Source organism: Zingiber officinale, chromosome 5A, assembly GCF_018446385.1.
Source record: "Zingiber officinale cultivar Zhangliang chromosome 5A, Zo_v1.1, whole genome shotgun sequence".
In the NCBI taxonomy this organism is placed as follows: domain Eukaryota; kingdom Viridiplantae; phylum Streptophyta; class Magnoliopsida; order Zingiberales; family Zingiberaceae; genus Zingiber; species Zingiber officinale.
In genome coordinates this window covers 105,159,481-105,171,506 of record NC_055994.1, presented here as the reverse complement: position 1 = coordinate 105,171,506, position 12,026 = coordinate 105,159,481, and the positions used below count along the sequence as shown (strand labels likewise).

General features: G+C 32.5%; 1 protein-coding gene across 1 annotated transcript; it reads left to right on the top strand.

Annotated features, from left to right (window-relative positions):
* Positions 1-891: 891 nt before the first annotated feature.
* Positions 892-10,752, top strand: LOC121981320 (TATA-binding protein-associated factor BTAF1-like). Its single transcript, XM_042533774.1, has 5 exons — positions 892-1,117; positions 1,252-1,346; positions 3,681-3,901; positions 3,991-4,048; positions 10,529-10,752. The coding sequence occupies exons 1-5, from the start codon at positions 1,069-1,071 to the stop codon at positions 10,613-10,615; spliced, it is 510 nt and encodes a 169-aa protein (XP_042389708.1). The 5' UTR covers positions 892-1,068; the 3' UTR covers positions 10,616-10,752.
* The last annotated feature ends 1,274 nt before the right edge of the window (positions 10,753-12,026 follow it).

The following is a 12,026-nucleotide window of genomic DNA, read 5'->3' as shown; positions in this document are numbered from 1 at the left end:
TGATTAGTGGCTGCAAAAGTAAACAAACTAACTTTTGTAGCTGGGACAAAGCATTAATTCACTGCAACCAATTTGAGCTTAGAAGCATTTTCCAGATTTGGGCCTTAATTGAGCTAATCACTTGCGTAATGGCTGCAAAAGTAAACATAACTTTTGTAGCTGGTTGGTATATGAAGTTGAGGATGGTTCATCTTGTTGTCTGGTGCAGCTGGCATGGGAACTAGATCCTCCACCTGTGAAAAAACATCAGTGATCAATTTTGGTTCACTAGAAGCTATGTTGGTGGGTGAGAATTGAAAGGAGAGATTGGATCAGGACGCTTAGATGGGTTGTTACTTGATTGGGCAAGAATAACTAGGAGAAGAAGCATCATCACCCGTTATTCGCTTAATTGCATCATTCTCATCTCATAGCTAGTCACAGTTCTTGCACTTAGGGACTTAAGTTCTCGATTATCTTGAGAACAGTGGTGCATATACAATTCTCCATTGTTTTTATTAAAAAAAAATTCAAAAAGCATACTATCTGTGAATTGCTCCTAATGATTTTTTTGCTGATACAAGGTTTCATTATGCATCTTGGCCTTAGTCTTATAGCTGCAGGAAAAAAGGAAACTTCCAAGTATATAGCATTCGAGATCTTCTCATTGTGGCTTGATCCTTCTTTGACTCAGTTGACCATTATTTTTCAGTGAAAATATTGTTGCTGTTTCTTAAGTTATTATTCTTGCTACTATTATGACCACTATGATACTGTTTAACCTGTTGGCTTGTTCCATTTATCTTGCATATTCTGCTTCCTTTTGTCAGTACTTTATAATTTATATACTGGAATAATTTGTAAATCTTAGCCCAAAACATTGATACTTGTTTTGTGAACATTCTAATGAAGGATATTGTGGGCTGATTACAACTCCATGCTGAAAATGTGCAAGATGCTGCACAGCTAGCTGAGTTATTTGGAGTTGTGTGCAAAACCAATTTGACGCTCAGAGCCTAGTCGTGTTTATTGGTCAAGCAAGGACGACTTCTCTTGCTGAATGAGTGAACTCAAAATCTCCCCATCTTTATGGCTCAACATTCATCTCGGCTTCATCGTTTGCTCACATTATTGGATAGTATCCTTTAGATCTTAAGCTGCATATGTATATATGTATAAGACTTTTGGCCTGCATTTTAACCTGAAGTGATTTTTTTTTAAAGCTTTCTTATCATCTGTTCTCATCTAATACTTCTCTTAACAAAAATTTAGCTGGTTCGACTCAGGCCACAAGATTTGCTGCTGCAAAGCAAATTGGGGATATTGCAAAGTCACACCCTCAAGAGTTGAACTCCCTTCTAAAAAAGGTATCGACACTTTCTTGCTTTATTGAATTTCTTCTTTATTTATTACCAAATCCTAGTTTTAATTGTCTCTTTATCATTAGATTACCTCGCAGCTTGTTGTTTGTGGCTGTCTCACTGAGAAGCCATTTTAACATGCTTGATATGTTGAAGAAGTTAAATGCTATTAAATTTTCTTCTGTTTTTTTACTGTAGAAGAGTTTACTTAGGTATTTGCCTTTATGTAACTTGATGTCCAACATGAAAATGGTTCTTTATCACATTGACATTTTTTTATTTTAATTACTAGATGATTAAGTTTCTTTCTTTAATTATTTTGATATCGTTCTTCTTTTCTTATCTTCAGCATTTCTGGACATATATTCATACTTAACACATCTCATCGTAAAGAATTCTTATAGAATTTTTTAGTTTGAACAAGTTGGCTATTGTTGTTTTTCACTGTTGTTCCTATACGGTATTATTAAGATCGTCACATGGACAAAGAAACAACTAAGGTTAAATGTTCTTTAATGACATTATCTTGGTTCTTATCCATCTCCTCTTAGTGCGGCGTCATATCCATCTTATCATTATCCTTTGTGTTCTCAATCTTTCTTTTGCACATGCTGAGTACTCAACAGTATGAGATAGAATTTTATGTTTCTTTTGTCTTTCATTTTGCATGAACTTATGTTTTTTATTGTATGAAAAATTGTGTTTATCTTGTGTCTATTCACTTGTTTTAATTTTAGATTCAGCTAATCCAATTATTTGGATGGTCACCTTTGGTGAATATAGATTCTTGATCCGTCTCTTTATCAATGCCTTGTCTGTTCCTTCTATACGGATGGTCATCTGCGGCTTGCTATTTTAAGATTGTAAAATCTATTTCTGGAAAATAGTAATATTTTTTTGATTGATTCTGACTTTTATTTACCATTGTAACTTTGCTGTATCTATTTTATCTCATGGAAAGTGGATTTTTTGCTTAATTTCTCAAGTTTATACAGAAATGCATGATCTCTTTCTTTCTTCATCCTCATTTGATTGAGATCTTCCACTAATTGATTTATATGGATCTTTGCTGTCTTCATCATCAATATAGCAACTGTGGCTAGCTTATATTAATTTTGTATCATATGCCTGAAGCCTTAAACATAATTGTTATCTTGTCACAATGCTTCTTTATGCTGCAGAGTGTATGACATTCTTTGCTGTGTTGTGTGCCTGTTTTTTTTTTTTTTAATTTTTTTTTATTTATGCACTTCCCTTTCTTTTGGCATCTCATTAACTTGGTATCAGTACCAATAATTTATCACTAATTACCTAGGGTATTAAGTAGGATTTCTTTGCTATTTATCTGCAATTAATAATGGATTGATGATGATATACTCATTTACATTCTATTGATTGATGATGATGTACTCATTTACTCTATTGATCAATAAAGATATATTTATTTATTGATTGATGCCTTGGCGCAACGGTAAATTGCTGCTGTATGACCTAGAGGTCACAGATTCAAGTTTCAAAAACAGTCTCTTGTTTTAAGACTGCGTACAATAGATTTTTCCTTGGGACCCCTCATTGGCAGGAGTTTCGTGCACCGGGCTATCCTTTTTATTGATTGATAGATGATATACTCATATTGGCTGTTTATGATATGCTAATAGATCACCTCCACTCCATGCACTTCTTTTGACATATAAGAGAGCTCACTTGATTAGCACCTGATTGCTTTTAGCTATCAACTGTGGTTCTTTGTAGATATTTTTTGGAGTCTTTCAAGTCAAGCTTTTGTCAGGTGGTGATTTGCCTTTTAATCATGTGCATCTTTTCAGTGCCTCTGCCTGTGCAGCTGGATCTGCATGCAGTTTGTTTTTCTGCTTCGATACAAACTTTGCACCATTTTGGTTTATGATTGAGAATGTTTGAGAGACACATTTGCTTATTCAACATCATGTAACCTTGAAATTTAAGATTATCCACCATACTCCGGCTGGGCTTATTGCTCTTTGCAAATTGATTATGATTGTCATTGGTATTGAGAAGTGAGAATTTAAGTGTCTAAAAGAGCAACTTTGTTCACTAAATTAAATGTCAAATCTTATTGCATATCCTATTGTCGTCATATCTTCTCATACCTAGTACTATCTTGGGGTTTGCATACGAATCTGAAAATTCCCTTTATAAGCCTATTTTAGTTTAAAGAGGATCTGAAATATGATTAGTAGCATGGTCTGGGTGGACAACTTTATTTTTACTTGAATAGATATGCATTTTACTGTTTTATAACCAAAACTTTTTGAAATGGTTAGCAAGCTCAAATCAACTGATACTTCTTGAACAATGTAGGTTTCCCAATATCTCCGAAGCAAGAACTGGGATACAAGAGTTGCTGCTGCTCATGCTGTTGGAGCAATTGCTGAGAATGTCAAACACATATCTCTTAAGGAGCTTCTAAAATCCCTAGAAGTAGAGTTGGCAGAAGTTGGATTTTCTGATGCCTCAAGAGATGTTGGAGTGTCTTTTTCAAACATATGCCCTGACACTACCACAGGACTCTCCTTTAAAAGGTTTTATTTGTCGATGTTCATTTATTGATTTTCCTTATTAAATGGGTTAGAATATGAAATGTTGTACTTTATTCCTTTGTTTCTTTCAGTTTCGACATTAATAAGGTGTTGGAATTTGGATCTCCATTGTTGGCATCAGGTGGACAGGTAATGGTGCTTTATTTAAGCCTCCTTGATCCAAATGTTACCTTGCTTCTACCCTTCTTTACTTGTAATTCATTTGTTTTTGCCTTTAATTAAGGTTTCATTCATTTAAGGAAAAACTATTTCAGAATATTTATATTTTTAATTACAGTTTTCTTGGGATAAATACAAAGGTGCCAAAATTAGGGTTTTGATCATATTCTGAACCTATTCTGGTGCTGAATTTGGTTGAAAACGAGCAGTGGCAGCGATGGTTGATTCTAATGCTGATGCCGTTAGAGGGAGAGGAGATGTTGGCTAGGCAGAGCAGATTGCTGACGAGTGGTTGCGACAGAAATAAGGTTGTGGTCTTATTGATGGATGTCAGATGATTTCGTTGGCATTGGCTCAAAGGAAGGAGGGACCTGCTACAATGTATTTCTCTCCAAGGGTGTGGGGTAGGCTGTGGGGGAAAATGAGGAGAGGATGAGAGAGTTCAGTTAGAACCCAAATGATTAGGAGCAACCTTTAGAGAAGTTGTGGATGAGGGTGATGCCAATCTTGATGATGAATGAGAACAGCAGGGTAACTAGTATTGAGGTTGACCTACCAAATTTAGGCTCTAGTACCAATCATAACTAGTATTGAGGTTGACCTACCAAATTTAGGCTCTAGTACCAATCACCACAGCACCAAAATTGAATTCTGAAATCACCTAGAAGATTGGGATGAAATTGATGAAGTGAAGGGAGATAAATGTCTTATGAAGAGAAAATAAAATCTCACTTAGAGGAAAAACTCTCACCCAAAAAAACCTCCCACAAAGTATTAAAGAAAATTGTTAATTAAAAATTTCACTAATACTTGCGGATCCTAACGGTATCTTTTATGCATGCGGATATGTAGGTGTATATCATCAATGATGGTTTTATGCATGTCTTTGAATTTGTTTGCACTTACAAAAATGGTTCTGAATTTTGATTCCTTCATTGGCCTAATCAACTTGTTGGAATTAGAGAACTTTTACCCTCATTAATTTATATTCATCTAATTTATCCTTTTAGTTGAGTGGTTTGTTGTGTGCTTTAAAACATTAAGCAAGCATTTAGTTTAATGTCTAGATATTTCCCTTTTTATGTTGCTCTTAAGTTTAGACGTGATTTATTCTCATAATTTTTTGTATGTTTAGTTTGATTGTGCGCTTATTTTTCCAATCTTAGCTAGACATGATGCAATCTATACTTTCTTACCTTTTTTCCAAGCTTAACATGTGGATTGACATAACCAAGGTTTAAAATTTCGAGCCGTGCTAGTTCGCCCGAGTTTCGGTATTGCATCATGTCGTGCCGATTTGGTTTTGATACTTTTTTAAATATAAAATTAATTAATTAAAAAAATATTTTTATTAATATTTGATTGTTATACCTGCTTGCTATTAGGTATATTTGAGATGTTGAATGTCGAGTTCAAGTTTTGATGTCAGTTTTAATTTATTTTAAAGACATTAAGTCCAAGAACTTGCATTTACATTGGCAATGAAAATTGATCTTCAGTTTTAAGTTTTATTGTAGAGACATCAAGCTCGAGACCTTACTTTTATAATAGTAATGAAAATCAATCTTTAGTTTCAACATCGTTAGATATATTTTGTTAATTTTAAGGATTGATTATGTTATATTTATTTGAAAATTTTATTATTCATAGATTAATGTAATTTTTGTATTTTGAGAATATGTAAAAATGTTGGTTAAATTTTCTATTCTAGAATAAAAGGATAAAGGGATGATCACTAATATATATATAATTCTTAGACGATGACTTTAATTTCAATCTCTATTCACATCTTAAAAGTTAGAACATACAAAATCTTTTAAATGCTATATCTTATCTTATTTAAATTTTTTATATTCTAAATAATTTTTTAAAAATTAAATAATTAAGTTAAATTAAACTAATATTTTTAAAATTATGATCAAGTAAAAGTCAATTTAGGGTTAACCAAAGTCTAGACACGATGATTAAGATCAAGTAGGTTTAAATTAAATAGAATTTATTTTGATTAAGTTAAAATTAAACTAAATTTATGTGTAGAATAATTTAGTTCAAATCATAGTAGTATTTAGGAATTATATTATATTTATTTATCTTTTTATCTTGTCCTTAAAAACTAATTTTTCCTTAAATAGATTTTTTTTCTCTTAACTTTTGTGTTGGTCCATGTGAAAGGTAAAAAGAGAGTGAAATTAACAGAGACAAAGAATCAACTTTCTTAAGAAATTTTTTCCCCATGTGCTTAAGGAGGAAAAGAATAAGAGTTGAAATTAATAGAGGAGAAAGGAGAAGGAATTAAAGGGGAAAAGAATTAATGATTTAAAAAAATAAAAAAGAAAAGAAATTAACAGTTAAAAAAATAAAGAAAAAAAAGAAATTTAAAAATAAATTAGCAGCCTCGCCAAAAGCTCGTGCTGGTGTTGGTGTCGTGCTCGTCGGCATGCGGAACGATAAATTTTACCCTGCCGCTACAACACGATATTTTAAACACTAGACATAACTAACAAGGGTATCTTTTTTGTTTTCAACTTCCAATAGTAGAAGAGATTGTAAATTTTCTTATCACTTATCCGAAAGCTTTAGCTATCAGGAAAGAAGCAATATTTGTTTTTTATATTGTGAATATACTCATCAATAGAGTCGTTCATTTTTGTTATCACCCTATGACACGGAGGATATTTCTATCCTAAGGAAAGAGCTACCAAAATTCATGTGCAACAAGTAAATGGAACGACTCTTCATCACTAGAGTTTGTATCAACCAAAATAATTTAATTAGATTAACTAGTGGATGACAATTACATTATTATTGGAGAAAAGTTTGCATCTCTAGTAGTCTTGTCATCAATATCGTCACTTTGAATCTTATCCTTCTAAATTATATAACTAATAATATTGAAATTAATTAAATTAGGTTTTATTTCACTCATTATTGTTTTCTTTTACTTTTTTGTACCTTTACACCCTTACACTTTCCATTCTATGAGATTCTAGTTTTCTAACTATAGAATTATTTGGCTTCTTTGAACATGTCAGTACCATCTCAATTTATTATTTTTTTCATTTTATCATGCTATCATCTATTGAAGTTGCAGCTAAGCTTTAACATATTTTGAGTATCATAGTCTTTGCTAAGAAAAATACCCAATAAAACGTTTTAGAAGTATCCTACAATATATTGAGTTCTTTTTTAAATTAAACACATAGGATCAAACTCACATTTGCCTAGAAACAGTAACAAATAAGATCAAACAATATTTTGAAGTTTGTTCAAATATAGCAAACCACATTCTTAGTTTTGGGCATTTATTGCTCACTTTGAATTCTTTAGGATTGAGATATGAATCCTATCCAAAAATCAATTGGAGGTAATCAATTGGAGTTTTATTTGATTGAATTTTCCATGCCTATCAAAATCAACATTGTTGTCTTGTCAATGGGTGGAAGAAGGCATGGTGTAACTAAGGTTTAAAACTTCGAGCCTTGTTGAAGTTTCAATTTATAATCGGAGTGATACAATTTTAGTACCGTATCTTGCCGTGCCAATACAATTTCAATCCTTTATAAAATATAAATATATTAATTTAAAATATTTTTATTAATATTTGATTATCATAGATGCTTGGTACTAGTTATATTTAAGATATTGAATGTTGAGTTTAAGTTTTGATATATCTCTTGAAATATTTGATGCTTATTGAGTAAAAATCAATTAGGGTTAGTTAAAGTCCACCAAGTAGATATGACGAATTTAATTTGGATTTATTTTAATCAATTTAAAATTAAATCAAATGTATATATAATAATTTAATTCATAGTAGTATATTTTACAAGGTTAGAAAGCATATTATATTTATTTATTTTTATTTTTCATAACAATCTATTCTCTTTATCTAGGGGCTTATTTTTTCTCATGGATAGATGGAGGGAAAAAAAAATTAACCATCATTTAAGAGGGATTTTTTTTTTCTTTTTATTTATCTTGTGGATGGATGGAGGAAAAAACAATTAATGATCTTAACATGGTAAAGAGTTTTTTCCCTGTCCGTTTACCCTCGTGGATGGATGAAGAAGAGAAAAATTAACAATGAACGAGGAAAAAATTAACAAATCAAGGAGGAAAAAAATAAGAGAGAAAAGATAAGAGAAGGAATTTGAATTAACCGTCTTAAAAATAAAAAATAAAAATGAAAAATAAAAAAACAAAAACAAAAAACAGAGGAAGCCTTGACCTCGCGGTTAAGATTGTCTAGCTGTGGAAGAATCTTTCTGATAACTTTTTTGGAAAAACTTTTTAAGGAACATAGAATTCTTATATTTGCTGCTTAGTAGTCATGATATAAGATTTTTCTAGAAATTGACTAATTTAGTTTTCCTAATAGGTTCATGCATTTCGTAAGACCAGTTAGTGGTTTTTTTTGTTTTGATTGACATTAGGATCCATAGGAGAAATTACATGTTTAGTCCTTAAACCTGTATCTTCTCCAAGCATATCAAGTTTATTCTTGTTATGTGAGATGCAAATTACTTCTTTTGAGCGAGCAACCTTTATATCAAAGAAGTACTTAAGATTACCCAAGTATTTACTCTGGAAGTGTTGGCGGAGATGATCTTTTAGTGTTGCAATCCTGATAGGGTTATCACCATTATAATAATATTTTTCACATAGGCAATAAGGGCACGCCCCTTAAATTATTGAATGAGGTAGGACATTGAATAATTCATAAGCAGAAAGGATTCTTGATGTTAGATCTCCCTGAAGGATCAGCATAAAAGTATACATTTGCATGTCAAGCCAATGAAGAAACCAGTGAAAGACATTAGCTAGTGAGAGAAAGAGGGAGACCAAAGCAATCTTGGCATTTGAGAGTGTATGAAGGTTGTAAACACTATAAATTTGTATGCATCCTTATGCCACCATGCGAGCTTTAAGTTGATCAATAGTTCAATTTGGTGAACACTTAATGGAGAAAATGCATTTGTAGCCCATGGTGGGCTTGCCTAGAGGAAAAGGAACTAATTCACAAGTGACATTTGAATGAAAAACATCTCTCTCATTGATCATAAGGAACTAAAGTGCCTTCAAAATATCGATGGGAATGGAATGTGAGGATAGAGAAGATAGGAAGGCAAATTAGTCGAGTGACAGGGATATGTAGGATATAAAATAAAAAATGGATTAGAAGTGGAATACTAATGAATGCCTTTGCGATATGCAATAGGAATGTGCAAATTAGATTGAGGATTTGAAACGGAGTCTTAGGAAGGTGTTGACGTTTCTACACAGTGTGATTGTTGGTTGTACACTTTCAAGGAGGTGCTTTAGAAGGGCAATTAACAACAACAAAAGGAGCAAGTCGTGGATCAGCATGGGTGGTGAGAGGCTTATAGGTAGAGGTGGAAAATAAGGTAAGAACAAGAAAACCTTTTGTATTGACTTAGATAATGATGGTGGAAAGAAAGTAGTGGAAAGAAAGGGCGTGAGGTGTGATCGGGTCGATAAGGTGGTTGCCTGCTGCTATTGGATAAGCAGCGAGAGTCACACAAGAGCAACGATGTGATCACATATGGCTCGCTAGTGACAACAATGCCATGTGGCTAGGCCACAAGCTGCAAGTATGCATGGCACTGTGTGACTCTTGCAAATAAAAACAATGAGGGCATGCCATGTGAAGGCGGGCAGGTGCAACCAAGAGAGGGATTTAGTGAAATTGTAAGAAAGATGCAATGCCGGTGTTGCATTGAGGGAAGCCAATAGGTCAAGGTCTCAGGGAAGAGAGCACAAATAGTTTTTTGGACTGAAAAAAAAACTTGTCTCTGCCTGATGATGTAGAAGGATACATGTGCAGGAGATCATGGGAGAGGTGATTACACAACAATGACAAGAGACAAAAAGGATAACTTTGATACCATATCAAAGGGGGAAAATTATTTCTCATAGGAATCCCTAGGTAGCCCCTTTCTACTTCTATATGTGTATAATTGATGAATAGGTAATGTTACAAGGAACCCTTATTCTTTAAATATTTTCACATAACTCTCTACCACTTACAAAATGTTATTTACAAGTTGAATAGATAAATAAATATTGAGAATTAATTTTTCTGAGTCATTTTGAATTTATTAAAGGTAAATGATGGGATAAATGTTTATTTCTTCTTTTCAATTTTTAATGGCTTTATTTTTTTGAGAATTGAAAATAAAAAAAATCACCAACCAAATACCTTAGGCTGCTTATCTCTTATATTCCTGAGAGTCCATGTTGACAAGATTTCTAGGCAAAGGACTTAGACAACTCCACTTTGTTCTTGTATGCATTTCCAATTTTTCTACCTTGTTTTTTATTGCTTGTTTGATTTTTATTTACTTTCAGTTTTACTTTCCATTTTAAGGCTTCCTGTGTTATGGTAAATTGAAATGAAATAAGTACTCATATATTATATTTAATCTGTAGGAGTTTGATGTTGCAAGTGATAGTAGCAAGAATCCCACAGAACGTTTAGCCCATCAGAAGCAAAATCTTCGCCGTCGTTTGGGTTAGCATAAATTTAATTTTTATGTTACTCTTTATAACATCTTGTATTAGTAAAGTTGCCTACTATTGTGAACATGTGAGCTACCTCAAAACTAATTGTTTTAAATCTTAAGACTGTGCTTTATTTATACCTCCAGGTTTTTAAACTAAAAAGTTTCACCTTCATTTCTTTACTTTTCATTCCTTTAGTTGTTGGAGAAGTGCATTGCATTTTCATATTGTTTTCTAATTTAATCTTCTGCCATTCATTTAAATCTTAAATATATTTTCTAGTGTTTGGCAAAGTGTAAGATTCTATTTTGTCAATTTTGGCCTATATGGTGATGTAGCATGCATGTAATTTTTTATAGTTTGAGGCAGGATGTCCTGGAGTAAAATCAAAATTTCTTACTGTAGGTGGGTATGAGGATGATCCAGTACTCCTGATCTCTGATTCCTTTCTCTTTTATTACTACCGTCCTTGTATTTTTGTTTGAAACCAGCTCACGTTGATGATGCAAAATTATCTGGTAAATATTCCCTTCAACACTGATAGATATAAGAAATACACAATATATGTCTGTCACGTTTGATGGGCTCATCTCCTGTTGGGTTTGGTCGAGGGCATTTGAATAAGTGTCACCTAAGATTGAGAAAGGTGGGTATTACCGGAGATTAGTATTTAATTGCTTAGACCATAATTATAAGGTTGACTCAGACTGATGGTTAGTTCTGGGAATACCTTGAAGCAGATCTTTTACTGGCTCAAGTCAAATCATATCGTAAATTACAAAAAAAAAGTTGATCAGATCATCTTGGAGGATTTTTAGAAAAACTGGATGACCTTGCCTGGTCACAGAACTAGGTAGATTTGGTCAAAGAATGATCGAAGTTAACCATGCCCTTCTACATAAACAAAATGCAGATAAAAATTTGTCTTTTATTGCTTGATAGAAAAAAAATATATACGAGTTTTAAAATTAAGTGGTGAAAGTTAAAGGATGGAAGGCAAAATATATTTAAAGAGAAAGTAGGAGTACAAATATTAGGTGAAATATGGTGATTTTAATATGACATGAGATAAGATGGTATCAAAGTTGAAAATTGTAGCTAAGAGTGTATTCGGTGATATCCAAGGGACATGCACCACTAAGTCAGGAATCTTGTTGGTAGAATGAGAAAGTACAAGAGAAAGTGAAGGAAAAAACGAATAGCTTATAGGAGTTATATATTTATAAGAACGAGGAAAACTTAAAAAAATATACAATAGCTAAGAAAGAAGCTAAGATAGTAGTGAATGAAGGAAAGAATGAAACTTTTGAACGATTATATAAAAAATTGGATACAAAAGAAGGGGAAAGAGAATTTATAGAATAGCTAAAGTGAGAGAAAGAAAGACAAGAGATCTTATCCAAATAAAATGTATTAAAGATGAATG